Source organism: Ctenopharyngodon idella, chromosome 8 (genome assembly GCF_019924925.1).
Source record: "Ctenopharyngodon idella isolate HZGC_01 chromosome 8, HZGC01, whole genome shotgun sequence".
Classification (NCBI taxonomy): domain Eukaryota; kingdom Metazoa; phylum Chordata; class Actinopteri; order Cypriniformes; family Xenocyprididae; genus Ctenopharyngodon; species Ctenopharyngodon idella.
Window position 1 is genome coordinate 30,738,400 of NC_067227.1, and position 14,139 is coordinate 30,752,538.

Below are 14,139 nucleotides of genomic sequence, written 5' to 3' on the forward strand. Positions count from 1 at the left end.
AACTGTGACCGCAAATTGACGGGCCTCCACCTATAGACGCGTACAGAGTTAAAACAGTCATATGTTGATCATATCTTGATCATACAAATTCATTTGTATCTAGAAGTCTTAAACAAACTCAGAATGTTTACCTAACAGCGGTATTTGGTTCCCACTAGTATTTGGTTATTTGTTGGGAATCAAATAATAATATTCAAGGAATGTTTTTTAATCCCTTAACTGTCACCCGGCTTTTTTGAGCATAGACATGAAAACTTATATTGTAAATCAAGAATGCTTTGGAATATAGACCTATAGTTCTAGGTCTTGTTATAAAGAAGGCACTCAGCAGATTGTTGCTGAAGTGAAGCACTTCAAAAACTGAAAGCATGAAAGATTTTATGTACTATAAATCAAATGTACTGTACAATTTTTTTTATTTTATAGAAAATATATATTTTACAAATTAATTTTTACTCAAATTTATATAAAATCACAGCCATATGTCTAACCAAGTCGTGTTCCAAATTTGAAGTTAAATCACAAAAACTGAAGTTCCCAAGAGATTTTGTTTAGGCGTTGTACCAAAAATAGCCACTGGGTGTCCCACACATTCCATTGAAATTGTTTTGATGCAATCTCCTGTAACAAATTCATAAATTTCTTTCCAAATATCACTTCTATCACAAAACTGATGCAAAATATGGGAGCTTGAGACCTTTCCGACGATATGTGTTTTGTCAAGATTAGAAAAGTTTTGATTAAGTAGTTCAAATAATTTTTGTAATATGAAACATGATAACACCCACTAGGAGGAGGAGCAGGCTAAAAGGATTTAAAGTACCGTTTCCATTGTAAGGCAATGTCCAATTTCAAAATGGTTTTCACAGGAAGAATTCTGAGTTAAGCTTTCGAATGATACCTAATTTATGATGATTACTAAAATATGTGATGCAAAAAAGGGCAATAAAAAAACGGCCAGAAATGCATACAGTACTGGAACGACATGAGGGTGAGTAAATGATGACAGAAATTTCTTTTTTTTTTTTTTTCATGTTTCAGAGACATATTATCATGCCTTCATCTGACATGTGATAATGACATGAGCACTATAGAAAAATAAGAACATAGATGAATCAGACACCTTGATGACCGGTGGAGGGGAGCGAAGAGCCTCTTGTTCTCAGTGAAGTCCTCCACACGCAGCGTCGCTGACATAATGATCAGCTTCATGGGTAAGCCTTTCTGTGAATGACAGATCGCATTACAGACACGCCCAACACACAGCTTGAACCTGACCATCACGCATGTTCATACATGTTACCTTGTTGCGGAGCGGGACGATACGCGACAGGAGGCCGATGAGGATATCTGTGTACACGCTGCGCTCATGAGCTTCATCTATGATGATCACACTGTACTTCTGCAGCAGGAAATCCTGCAAAAACACGCATCATGACATGGATATTAAGAGAAAGGAGATGCATCATGTTCAAACAGCAATACAGGCACACTTTTAGTTCTATAGTACATTTAATATTGGGGGTTTTTGCTTTATTACTTGATAAACAAACATAGAGGTTAGCTGAAACATACACACATAAGATCACATCACATGTACTTGACATTTGACCCCTGGTGAAATCTATATACTGAATAATCTGTATTATTAGCAAAATCTTTGGAGAACATCCAGGGACATCCTTTTTAATTTGAAAAATGCAAAAAAATCTAGTCTATAAATTTCACTATATTATACTCAGGCAGGTTAATAATCATATAATATATGTGAGGTGCATGCTTGTCCATATGTGTTACCTTCTGAATTTCTTTCAGCAGAACACCATCTGTCATAAACTTGATCTTTGTGTCTTCTGTCACATTCCCTTCATACCTGATCTGATAAGACACCACCCTGAACACACACACACACTTATTTCAGTTACTTCAGTTTGGCGTTAAAGCTGCTCAGACATCATGCAGGATGTTTGTAAAAGGTCTAAAATAACTACGCATAAACGCAACAGGACGGTGGGCTTAACAGAGCAGGTTAAAGTCAACATCAGATCTATTTTAAACCCTAAAAAATGGCTACATAGCAACTTGGAAGCAAATAGATAAATGCTGTCATAATATGCTATCGCTCAAAAGTTTAGGGCCAGTAATTTTTTTTTTAATAAATTAATTCTATTATTTAACAAAAAATGAAAAGACATTTAATATGCTACAAAAGATTGTATTTCAAATAAATGCTGTTCTTTTGAACTATCCTTTCAGAATCCTGAAAATAAAAATCATAGTTCCCACAAAAACATTGACAATAAACAGAAATGTTTCTTGAGCAGCAAATTCTCATATTAGAATGATTACTAAAGGATCATGTGACACTGAAGACTGGAGTAATGATGCTGAAAATTCAGCTTCAATAAATAAACTACATTTCAAAATATGTTAAGTTTATTTAAATTAAATTTACATTAAGTTTGATTCAGATATGCACAGATAATAAAATGCATCATTATTTTTGAGGAATTGTGCATAATGAGTAAAAAGTAAAAAGCCTATTATGATTTCATATTGACTATTCTAAAATGAATAGTTTTGGTTCTAAAATATGATTTGATGAGCATTTGCATATACATACACTTGTAACCACGTGTTGAATTATATATGTGCCAAATCTAAATTTTTACAACGTAACTTTAGGTTAATGAAGAATTATAATAATGATGATTATTATTATTACTACTACTGTTAATAATAATAATCTGCATATATTTAGTCTGATAATACATTAAATATTAGGGCTGGGTAAAAAAAAAAATATATATATATATATATATATATATATATATATATATACATTTTTAAATTTTAATCGATTCTCATTTTTACGAACCGAATCGATTCTTAAATCCCAAGAATCGATTAGTCTATCCTGTTTCAGTTGATGAAGAAACGGAACATTGTAGCTCGCCTCCCATTCAATAAATCACAATAATCTTTGTGCTTTGTTACTTTTGATATGAAACAAAGTCTCAGATTTCAAATTATGTCCACTTTCTTACAAAATTCAAAAAATAAATACCGTTTTGGCGCTATTTAATGTGGCGTGACAGATCGTTGTAGCGCCTCAGTACAAGAGAAGCGGCAGCGCGAAGCGGCAGCGCGAAGCGCACGTGAACTGATCCTCTCCTCCGCTTTAATACCAGTTACAACGCAAAATAAATATGAATATGAAACTGAAGTTATGTTAAAAGATAGAGTACAACTTCCCGAAATCCGTATCATGTCTTGTGTAATTGCACAATCGGTGTTTCAACCTCAGAAATTACGTCAATGAAACAGCTTGTAAACAATGTCAAGTAACGTCACATTTACCTCAGAAAAAAAACATATTCAGTGACCATAATTCGTTAGTCATTCGTTAGTATTCTAACTTTATTATTATAAAAACTTCCTTGAGTGTAATTTAAGTGTTATACAAATCAGTTTTAACCTTCAATATTAATAGTAATAGTAATGTAACTGACACCCATGTATAGATTTTTTTCCTCGAGAAAATTTGCCATGCACTGTCTCTGATATATATCCAAAATAATTGATATCGAATTGAATCGAAATCGAATCGCAAGCTTGTGAATCGAAACTGAATCATGAAATTTGTGTCAATACCCAGCCCTATTTAGTCTGTTGTTACAGTTTTATAAAAGCAATAAGCCACTCAAGGCTGTCCGGTATAGGGATTTTAATTTGATTAAGCTCATGTTGTGCCCAACACCTCTTAACCATGATAAGATCGCTGTACGGCCTCTTGCGGCTCATTTCTTTACAGCACAGATGTCATACCCGCTGGGTAAATTCATCTCTGTGGCGACACGGTGAGACATGCTGATAGCCGCCACTCTCCTGGGCTCCGTCACACCAATGATGCCACCAGAGCTGAGAAACAGAGAAATAAACAGTGAGACGCAGACGACACAGATTATACACAGACAGCGGCTCACCGGTTACAACATTACCTGGCGTATCCCGCCTCATACAGGAACTGAGGCACCTGTGTGGTTTTCCCGCTGCCCGTCTCTCCACACAACACCACACACTCATTTTCCCTCACCGCTTCCATGATCACCTGCTCCTCTGCCAGGATCGGCAGCCTCAGACGAGCTTCCTGCAATTCACATGAAGAGTTACACCCACAATCCAAAACCAAGAGCTAAATCAAGTAAAAACTGGAACAGACAGGTAAATAAAACAAAATCGGACAAAAACTTGGTCGTACTTTATTGTAAATGTCTTTAACTACCATTTACTAACATTTAAATTAATTGCACTTACTGTGTACATGTTTACATTATACTTACACTGTATTTAGAAATACCTCTTTAATTACACCTTTAAACCAACCCATACCACTAAACCTGTGCCTAACCCATACCCAACCTCAATAGCAGCACAAGCGATTTGCAATACAACATGAACACAATAAGTACATTGCACCTAAGGCATAATTAAAGGGATAGTTCACCCAAAAATGAAAATTACCCCATGATTTACTCACCATCCTAGGTGTATATGACCATCTTTTCTCTCAGACGAACACAATCGGAGATATATTTAAAAATACCTTGACTCTTCCAAGCTTTATAATGGTAGTAAATGGCACTCCTGATTTCTGTCTGCCGGAAGCTAGTTATTTTAGTTTATAATGTTTTAAATACGGATATTTTTCGCTTTGCTTCAGAAGGCCTTTATTAACCCCCTGGAGCCGTGTGGAGTACTTTTATGATGGATGGATGTGCTTTTTTGGGCTTCAAAATCAGGAGCGCTATTCACTACCATTATAAAACTTGGAAGAGCCAGGATATATTTTAATAAAACTCCAATTGTGCTCACCTGAAAGAAGATAGTCATATACACACGTGAGGGCGGGACAACCTGTCACTCACATGAGATCCACCAATAGCAAATCATCCAATTAATTTCCCATGGGAAAAATCAAGTCCCGCACTACATTTGTTTCTTGTTCCAGATGCCGTTTCACTCTAATATACGTCACAATAGAGAAGAAAAGACTTCCGTTTCATGCTGACTTTAAATCAGTCTGGTTCCTGTACCTGAATCTCCGGAAGTCGGTCCACAGGAATAAACACAGCAGGTTTACAGTCTTCCTTCTTATGCGTTTCCTCTTTAACATCTTTTTCTTTCTTCTCTTCTGTAACATCCATCGTTTTCTGTTTCGCCTCCTCTGTCAGCACCTGCTCCTCTTCTGTGGGTTTTTCCTCAGGGGCTTTTTCCTCGTCTTCCTCAGATGAGTCTGATCCCTCACTATCATCCTCCTCAGATGACTCTGACTTCTCACATCTCTTTTCCTCCTCCTCATCATCATCATCCACCTGTCTTCTTCTCTTTCTGTTCGCTCCGCTCAAACTGCTGATCTTGACAGCAGATGAATCTCCTTCCTGACCTTCATTCCCAGATCTGCATGCAGAAAACACAAATGAGCAAAATGACAGATTTTCAATATCAACTACTCAGAAGTCCCGTATAGGTTGATCTCTCACTCTTTGGTCTGGTAGAGTTTGTCTCCAGTGCCGAGTTTAGAGGTGGTGTACAGCAGTTTGAGCTCTGACTCGGGCAGCTGAACTTCAGCTAGTTTAGATAATATCTCTGCTCTCTGTGGAGATTGAGAAACATAAAATCACTTATAAATAACAAACAGCATTAATTAAGCACTGCAGACACATCAATCTCAGACTCTCTCTCTCTCCTTACATGGGCTTTCTTTTCCTTCAGCTCCAGAACTTTCTCCAGGTTCTTCCTCTGTTTCTTTGTCAGGGCTTTTTTCTTGGGCACGGGACGTTCTACTTTTTGTTTCTTGGTTTTGGTGGCAGGAAGAACAAGAGCGTTACAGTCATCTACTCCTTTAAGCATGACTCCATCTGCACAGAATCACATTACACAATAATAACATGTGTGAGAGAGCAGACACACTAAATACACAAAAACAAGCTCTACAGCTGCGGTGTGATACTCCTACAGTACTTTACCATCGTACACCATCATACTTGGCCAAAAATTGAAATAAAAAAGCATATTGTAGTATATTATAAACAAATTCTATTAATATTATGGTAACACTTTACAATAAGGTTTCATTAGTTAACTTTAGTTAACATGAACTAAGAATTAACAATAATTCTACAGCATTTATTAATCTTAGTTCATGTTAATTTTAACATTTACTAATACATTATAACAAATTAAAAGTTGTATTTGTTAACATTAGTTAATGCACTGTGAACTAACATGAATGTCTGTATTTTTATTAACTAACATTAACAAAGATTAATAAATACTTTAACAAATGTACTGCTCATTGTTAGTTAATAATTAACTAATGTTAACAAATGAGACCGTACTGTAAAGTGTTACCAATATTATAATATTTCTAAAAATTTAAATCTCTGATGTAAATATCAGTTAATATATTATTCATCATTATCATCTACATTCATGTGCAGATTAATATGCTGATTCCTGTTTACCTGCAGTCAAAACTGATTTTTTTCTGAGAGAAACATTCCAAAATCTTTATTATAATTAATATAATATAATAATTGTGTTTGAAACACTAGAACTTAATAATAAAAAATTATAATAATGACAATAATAATGGAAAATTGTGATTTGTTTTGTGACCAGTTTTTAAATTATTTTTAATGCATTGGAAGCAATAAAAAGAATTTGATATATAAATGAATAAAATGAATGAAACATATAAATATATAAATGAATAAAACACATGCATCTGTAAATATATACCAAAACTGTTTAATTCATTGTGACCAGTGGATCAAAAAGACGAGTCCAAAAGAAAGCATCAGTAAGGCTAATTTACAGTAAATACAAAGTTTGGTTGTTTAAACTGCCGTAAGCCTTTTTTGTTGCATTTAAACGGATAGTACACCCAAAAATGAAAATTATCCCATGATTTACTCACCCTCAAGCCATCCTAGCTGTATATGACTATCTTTTTTCAGACGAACACAATCTGAGTTATATTAAATATATTCTGGCTCTTCCAAGCTTTATAATGGCAGTGAATGGGGCACTCTTGATTTTGAAGTCCAAGAAAATGCATCCATCCATCATAAAAGTAATCCATATGACTCCAGGAAGACTGACGACTGCCGGAAGCTAGTTATTTTAGTTTATAAAGATTTAAATATGGGTAATTTTCTTACAAAAACTCATCGCTTCACTTCAGAAAGCCTTTATTAACCGTCCAGAGTTGTATGGATTACTTTTATGATGGATGGATGCACTTTTTTTGGACTTCAAAATCAGGAGCGCCATTCACATAGGATGGCTTGAGAGTGAGTAAATCATGGGATTATTTTCATTTTTATGGGTGAACTATCCCTTTAAGATCATTTTGCAAGCATGCTGCTTTTTCATGTTTCCATGCCTTTTACTGGACGAAAATTCTGTCATCATTCACTCACCCTTATGTTGTTACAAACCTGTATGAGTTTCTTGGAACAACTTGAGGGCGAGTAAATGATGACAGAATTTTCATTTTTGGGTGAACTATCCCTTTAAATGAACGGTTTCTGCTTCTTCTTGCATCCCTAATATTAACTGGTATTGCAGAGATTATGCTCAAGCATGCATCTTACCTTCTATCTCCACCTGCACATCAGTCTGTCCGTGTACAGCAGCTGTCTGCACAGATGTGCTCTGCTGCCTGCCTTTCCAGTTGTGTTTCTTTCTTAATCTGCCCATGACAGAACTCTACAGGTCCAGAATCTGTCAAGAACATGAACGGGCTTATTTCACAAGAAACTCTGCAAGTGTCATAAAAAATAAAGTCAACCGTGCAAAAATATTAATGGTCTATAAACAGGCTTCATTTTATTCGTGTTTTAATTTTGGGGTGAAATCGAAATGTGGCATCGATATATAAATGACTGGACATGTTTTTGTGAGTTTCACCCCAGTTACTGCTGACAGTCTCATCTTTTACCACTCCTTTGAGCTAATTCCAGCATGTTCTGTGATATAATGTCAAATATAGAGATTATGTTATCATGACTGCTCGTGTTCTGCTGGATGTTTACACTGCTCGAGATCAGCTGACAAATTAACATTCATTAAAAACTACAAAATAATTGACACTGGAAAGGCTCTACTTATCAAACATACACGATATTGATAAAGGATCATTACGTCCTTTATTTGCATAAAAATAATTATAACCTTTTCATCATACAGTAACAAATTCGTAAAAACTCACGTGTCGGTCCCGTAGTGATGTTGTGTAACATTAAAATGAGACCGACGCGCTTCATCAGCGATAAAAGGTTCCGGGATTCATGTGCGATTTTCACTGAGAAAAACATTTCAATTATTATATTATATTATATTATATTATATTATATTATATTATATTTGTAACGAACTTTTGTAAAGAAGACAAGAAAAATATTGTGCCTTGTTTGTTTTGCGACCATTTTAAAAATAATATGAGTTGGAAGCAATAAAAATAAAAGGATTAAGAAAACCACACAAACATACACGTACACCTGTAAATATGCACCAAAATTGTTTAATTCATTTGACCAGTGGATCACTTTACAAAAGAGTGCAATTTTACAAAGACAAGTACAAAAGAAAAGGATTTATTCATAATTTTCCTCAGTTAGGGTAGCCTAATTTACAGTAAACATTACATTTGGTAATACTAAGCTGCTTTAAGCATTTTTATTTATTTATTATTTGCATGGCTGAAGAAAGTATGCAAAAAGGCAATAAAAAGTATATTTAAAGAAGTCACACTTTATGTGATCATAAAAAATGAAGTGTGCAAAATAATTACGATGAAATGAACACAGTTGTTTGCTCTTGGTCTACATGCTCCTGTCTTTTAACATGACATATTCATTACTCTGGGTCACATCATCATCCGCCGTGAAGGTCTCTGCGGCCGTGCGCGTGAGCCGCTCAAACCGCCGGAGGAAGTGGATGACAGAGGCCAGCAGGAGGACCTGAACTGTGATGAAGATGAAGAGGCTGATCTGAGAGGCCAGAGCCAAATTACACAGCCAATAACGACACGATTCCAAAATCTCCTGTTCAGCCAGATACACGACCCGGCGCCCCCGTAGGTGAGCAGGAGAACTGCAGGTAACGTTCCTGAAACACAAACATTAAAGGGTTAGTTCACCCAAAAATGAAAATAATGTCATTTATTACTCACCCTCATGTCGTTCCACACCCTCGTTCATCTTCGAAACACAAATTAAGATTTTTTGTTGAAATCCGATGGCTCAGTGAGGCCTGCATATCCAGCAATGACATTTCCTCTCTCAAGATCCATTAATGTATTAAAAATATATTTAAATCAGTTCATGTGAGTACAGTGGTTCTATATCAATATTATAAAGCGACGAGAATATTTTTGGTGCGCCAAAAAAAAAAAACGACTTATATAGTGATGGCCGATTTCAAGACACTGCTCATGAAGCGTCCGACCGTTATGAATCTTTTGTGTCGAATCATGATTCGGATCGCGTGTCAAACTGCCAAACTGCTGAAATCACGTGACTTTGGCGCTCCGAACCGCTGATTCGACACAAAAGATTCATAACGCTCCGAAGCTTAATGAAGCAGTGTTTTGAAATCACTAAATAAGTCGTTATTTTGTTTTTTTGGCGCACCAAAAATATTCTGGTCGCTTTATAATATTAATATTGAACCACTGTACTCACATGAACTGATTTAAATATGTTTTTAGTACATTAAGTAATTATAGGCTATAGTTTAAATATGCACTAATTTGCATACATTTCCAGAACATTCTGAACATTTAAGAGAGCCAGGTTCAAAATTCTTGTTTCATTTTGTTAACATATTAGACTTTTTTTTTTTTTTTTTTTTTTTTACAGAGGGGGTTTTGGATATCTCTTCTTATCATGTTATAAAAAGAAAAGAATCTTTAACTTTCAGAATATAGACTGGAATAAATCTGGACAGTTTGATCCAGTGATACTTTTTAAAAATTGGTAAACCTGTAATTTAAAGTAGCCTATGAAGCTTGTTTCCGCCGCTACATAAAGAATAAAAAAGGTATTTGTGACATTTTATCTCACAATTCTGACTTTTTTTTTTCTCACAATTGCGAGTTTATATCATGCAATTCTGGGAAAAAAGTTATATATCAATTATAACTTTTTTATTTTTTATTCAGTGGCGGCAACAAGCTTCCATATTAAAGAGCTGTTTCTACCTAACTTATAAAAATATAAGTTTTTTTTTTGTAAAAATTAACATTGTTAAATACTATTTTTTGACTGAATAAAATCAGTTAATTTAGATGTTACTGTTTTTAAGTTACCTTTTTTTTTTCAGTGTACCAAAGTAGAGATTTCTGTCTTAGTGTGTAATTTAAAAAAAAAACAATTTGAGAAACAGCCTTTAAACGTATGTATTGTATTAGAAATCTACAGGTGCAAATAGATATAGTGTAATAAAATAAACACTTAAATGGTTTTGCTTTCCACTATAGTCTTAAAGAAGACATGTTAGGGAATCAAAATAGCCCCTAATCTCAAAACTGACCAGTGAATGAAAAAACAATGAGATTTGACTGTAGTGTTTGTCTCTTTTTTCTTTCAAGAGGACCAATATGCTTTTTTACATGCTCATCTTTCTTTAGTGTGTACTGTTGCTACGTGAACATGAAAAAGTTCTGCAAAGTTCCAAAGCACAAAGTCCCTCCAGTGGGAGTTATTCTCTACATCAGTGTCACTGTTTCTGAACTCCCTGAAACGCCTCCATTGTAGTCTTGAGTTTTCTTTCGGGAACGAACACTTCACCATATTCCTAATTTAAATAATTCCTGCCCACAGTATACGCAAAATAAAGGGGCAGGGCCTGGTTGAGTTAGTAGTGTGTTGAAACCATAGACTGTAAAAAAATATGGACGTAGTGTCCGTGATGTTACCCGTAGGTTTCTGAAGAGCATTTTTGAAACCTAAAGTTAGCCATTGCCATCTTGGCAGCGTGTCACCATGTGTCGCTCCCGGATAACAGAAAATGGGTAAAGAGGCGAGACGTGGGTGGAGCTGAGGTGACGTGACGGCAGCAGACAAAAGGCTAGTGGTGACAGCAGCAGCAATCCACCTGTCAATCAAGTGGCCACGTCCTTAATTATGCAGAATTTTAAGGCTTAATATAATTTAAACGGATGATTTATAAAAAAATTCATCCTCCTCACAGCTGTCATGAAGGGCAAAATTAGCAATATAGACCAAAACCACAATGTGTACCAGGCTGTAAACATGTTTTTTCTGCTGTAAAGTTGGGCATTTTAACATGGGGGTCTATGGGATTCTGCTCTCTTTTGGAGCCTGTCCCTAGTGGCCAGTCGATGAATTGCAGTTTAAGTCACTTCCGTATTGGCTTCAAGAGAAACGAGGGCAGGTTGTCGCTTGGTTGAAACCTTGAAACTCACAGTTATGGTAAGGGGCGTGACATTTCCCAAACAAGCCGGAAGCGGTTGACCAATCACAACACACTGGTCCAGCCAACCAATTAGAGCACATTGTGCTTTTTGGAAGGAGGGGCTTCATAGAACGTGTTGCAACCAGTGTTAGGGTAACGCATCACAAGTAATGTGAGTTATGTAATCACATTACTTTTTTCAAGCAACTTGCATTACTTTTCAATTTACAACAAAATACTTTTTTTATTGCTGAACTTTCTTCTTCTGCAATCCAGAATGGCAGCACAGCTGAAAGGTTTGTTTGAGCTGCGCCCTCTACTGTACAGGTGTAAATATGCATTTCCTTCAGCCCGAGGATTATTCATGTCTCTTTTGGTGTGAAAGGACTTTTGCCAAAAATATAACTTTTGTTGTTGTTTTTTCCTTATCAAAAACAAACAAGCAAGTCCAGCCCAGATGAGAAAAAGTAATGCATTACTTTCCATAAAATTAAGTAATGCAATGTTACTTTTTTACTTTTCTATAATGTGTTTATTGAACATTCAGGTATGAAAACCTATTCTAGTAGAGCCCAAAAACAAAATGAAGACCTTGAAAAAGAGCATAATAGGTCCTCTGTAATGTTTCATTTGTGCACACTCACTGTATCGAAGCATCATTTCCCTGTTTCAGCAGCCATCCTCTCAGATAAAGGATGCCACAGTCACATGACCACGGGTTGCCGTGGAGAACGGCCAGGCGCAGGCCGGGCAGCGAGTCCAGCAGGCCGTTGGGCAGAGCCGTCAGGTGGTTGTCGTTCAGGCGGAGTTCAGCGGTGTGTGGAGGGAAGGCGGAGGGCAGCGTGGCCGTGGTGAGGACGCGGTTACTGCAGTCGATCACACCGGCACTACAGGAACACACCAGAGGACAAGCAGCCTGAGCCACGATCATCTCAATGCCCAGCAATGAGAGGAAAACCTTCAACATGAGCACAGCACACCTCATACCAGCACACACTGCAGAGAGAGACATGAGAGACATCAGTCACATGGTCCTGGTTATAGTCTTTTCATCAGTGAATGATAATGTGCAATAAATATCTAATGCAATGACATTGACATTTTTAAAGGATTAGTTCACTTTCAAATGAAAATTAGCCATATAAAACAAGTCATATACACCTAGGATGGCTTGAGGGTGAGTAAAGCTTGGGCTAATTTTCATTTGAAAGTGAACTAATCCTTTAAGTGTCCATATATTTGTTGGTACCATGTATGGAGTGCAAAACTGAACAGACAAATGATTGAGCTTATCTGGAATTTCAGGAGGGAAAAAAGGAAGCAAAGGGAGCAGGGAAGAGAAAGATTAAAAAAAAAAAAAGTACCAGGATGATACAAACATTTCATGGCCAATGTAGAGGACAAAATACATTATGTACAAATCTAATGCACACTTTAGGTTGATATTGAATTACAACACAATGTTATACATAATTAAATATAATTAATTTATCATAAACAAATGCTAAAATGTTACTGGATATTGCAAAACCATATTTTGACATGGTGATGTCATGGTGTTTTTTATATTAAATAAAAGATCATTAAATACAAAAGCATGTATATACTGTACACTGTGTTGGTTATAGTTGGTTTAACTTAAAGTTTAAGTTACCTTAAAATTTTGAGTTCATTGGAATTAAAAAATTGAGTTTATACAATGAAGGCGATTAACAGAAACTCTAAATATTATTTTATCTGAACCACATTAATTATTTAAATTGATTTGACAAAAGGAAATATTTTTTACAGTGTAGTAGCACCACGGTATTTTATTTTATTTTTTAATAAAATAAAATTGTATTTTTTATTATTGTTATATTTTATTCACATTAACTGTAAACATTGCTTTTTATTATTAGGCGCCTCTAAATACATCTGTAAATATGTTTATTCTGTCTCAGCCTAGCGGTGTCTTCATGCATTTTTATATTTTATTCTTTAATTTTATTATCATGTGTCTTGTTATATTTGGATGTGTGCACTGGATACTTCATTTACCAAGAAAAATTCCTTGTGTGTGCAAGTACACTTCGCAATTAAGCTCTTTCTGATCTATTTTTTTATTTTATTGTAAAATAAAGTAATAATAAAAGTCGGTTATACCTGTACATTCCTCCACATTAAACAATTGGTATAAAACAGCATTTGAACCTTCTTATTTCCTTCTTATTTTACTTAAATATCTCATTTTGACCAACAACATGTATTATTCACTTAAATACCAGTGTGTGTTTAACACCCCTTTAGTTCACTGAGGGTCCCAATAGGTCGTGATATTGGATGAATATGTCATTACCAGCTAAATAAATCAGGAATAAATTATATTTAAGTTATAGAACGTATGCATATAATGTATAATTTGTTTACATGTGAGATGAACTTAATTTTGAGTGAAGTAAAAGTAAAGTTCTTACCAGCGTGTCAGTATCAGTCTGAAGGAGCCTTAAAACTACAGCATCAAACACAGCTGGGTCACACTGATAAAATGACACACACATGCCACCCCCTCAGAAGAACACGTGACAGGAAGTGGGCCACACTTTCTCTGATACTGGGACTTCTTAATTGCTTTTCCTTTGCGCTCAGTTTAAACTCCAAGTGAATGAAGGG

The 14,139-nt window shown here is 35.5% G+C and overlaps 2 protein-coding genes across 2 annotated transcripts in view; both read right to left on the reverse strand.

The window, feature by feature from the left end:
* The window catches only part of dhx37 (DEAH (Asp-Glu-Ala-His) box polypeptide 37), a 19,393-nt gene extending 11,060 nt beyond the window's left edge, over positions 1-8,333 (reverse strand). The window contains 12 exon segments of the mRNA XM_051904454.1: positions 1-30; positions 1,124-1,143; positions 1,146-1,224; positions 1,304-1,417; positions 1,798-1,894; positions 3,829-3,921; positions 4,002-4,150; positions 5,097-5,460; positions 5,544-5,656; positions 5,755-5,921; positions 7,662-7,829; positions 8,279-8,333. The exon segment at positions 1-30 is cut by the window's left edge and continues 85 nt beyond it. Of these exon segments, the coding sequence (XP_051760414.1) occupies positions 1-30; positions 1,124-1,143; positions 1,146-1,224; positions 1,304-1,417; positions 1,798-1,894; positions 3,829-3,921; positions 4,002-4,150; positions 5,097-5,460; positions 5,544-5,656; positions 5,755-5,921; positions 7,662-7,767 (1,332 nt within the window). The 5' untranslated portion in view covers positions 7,768-7,829; positions 8,279-8,333.
* A 241-nt stretch (positions 8,334-8,574) lies between these two features.
* Positions 8,575-14,042, reverse strand: gp1bb (glycoprotein Ib platelet subunit beta). Its single transcript, XM_051904493.1, has 3 exons — positions 13,944-14,042; positions 12,132-12,483; positions 8,575-9,177 (listed from the first exon to the last, which is right to left on the reverse strand). The coding sequence occupies exons 2-3, from the start codon at positions 12,470-12,472 to the stop codon at positions 8,892-8,894; spliced, it is 627 nt and encodes a 208-aa protein (XP_051760453.1). The 5' UTR covers positions 12,473-12,483; positions 13,944-14,042; the 3' UTR covers positions 8,575-8,891.
* Between the last annotated feature and the right edge of the window lie 97 nt (positions 14,043-14,139).

Coding starts and splice junctions, on each gene's coding strand:
- gp1bb (XM_051904493.1), bottom strand. CDS start 12,472: ATGAGGTGTGCTGTGCTCATGTTGAAGGTTTTCCTCTCATTGCTGGGC. Junction 9,178..12,131: donor GGAAATGATGCTTCGATACA/GTGAGTGTGCAC, acceptor TTTGTGTTTCAG/GAACGTTACCTGCAGTTCTC.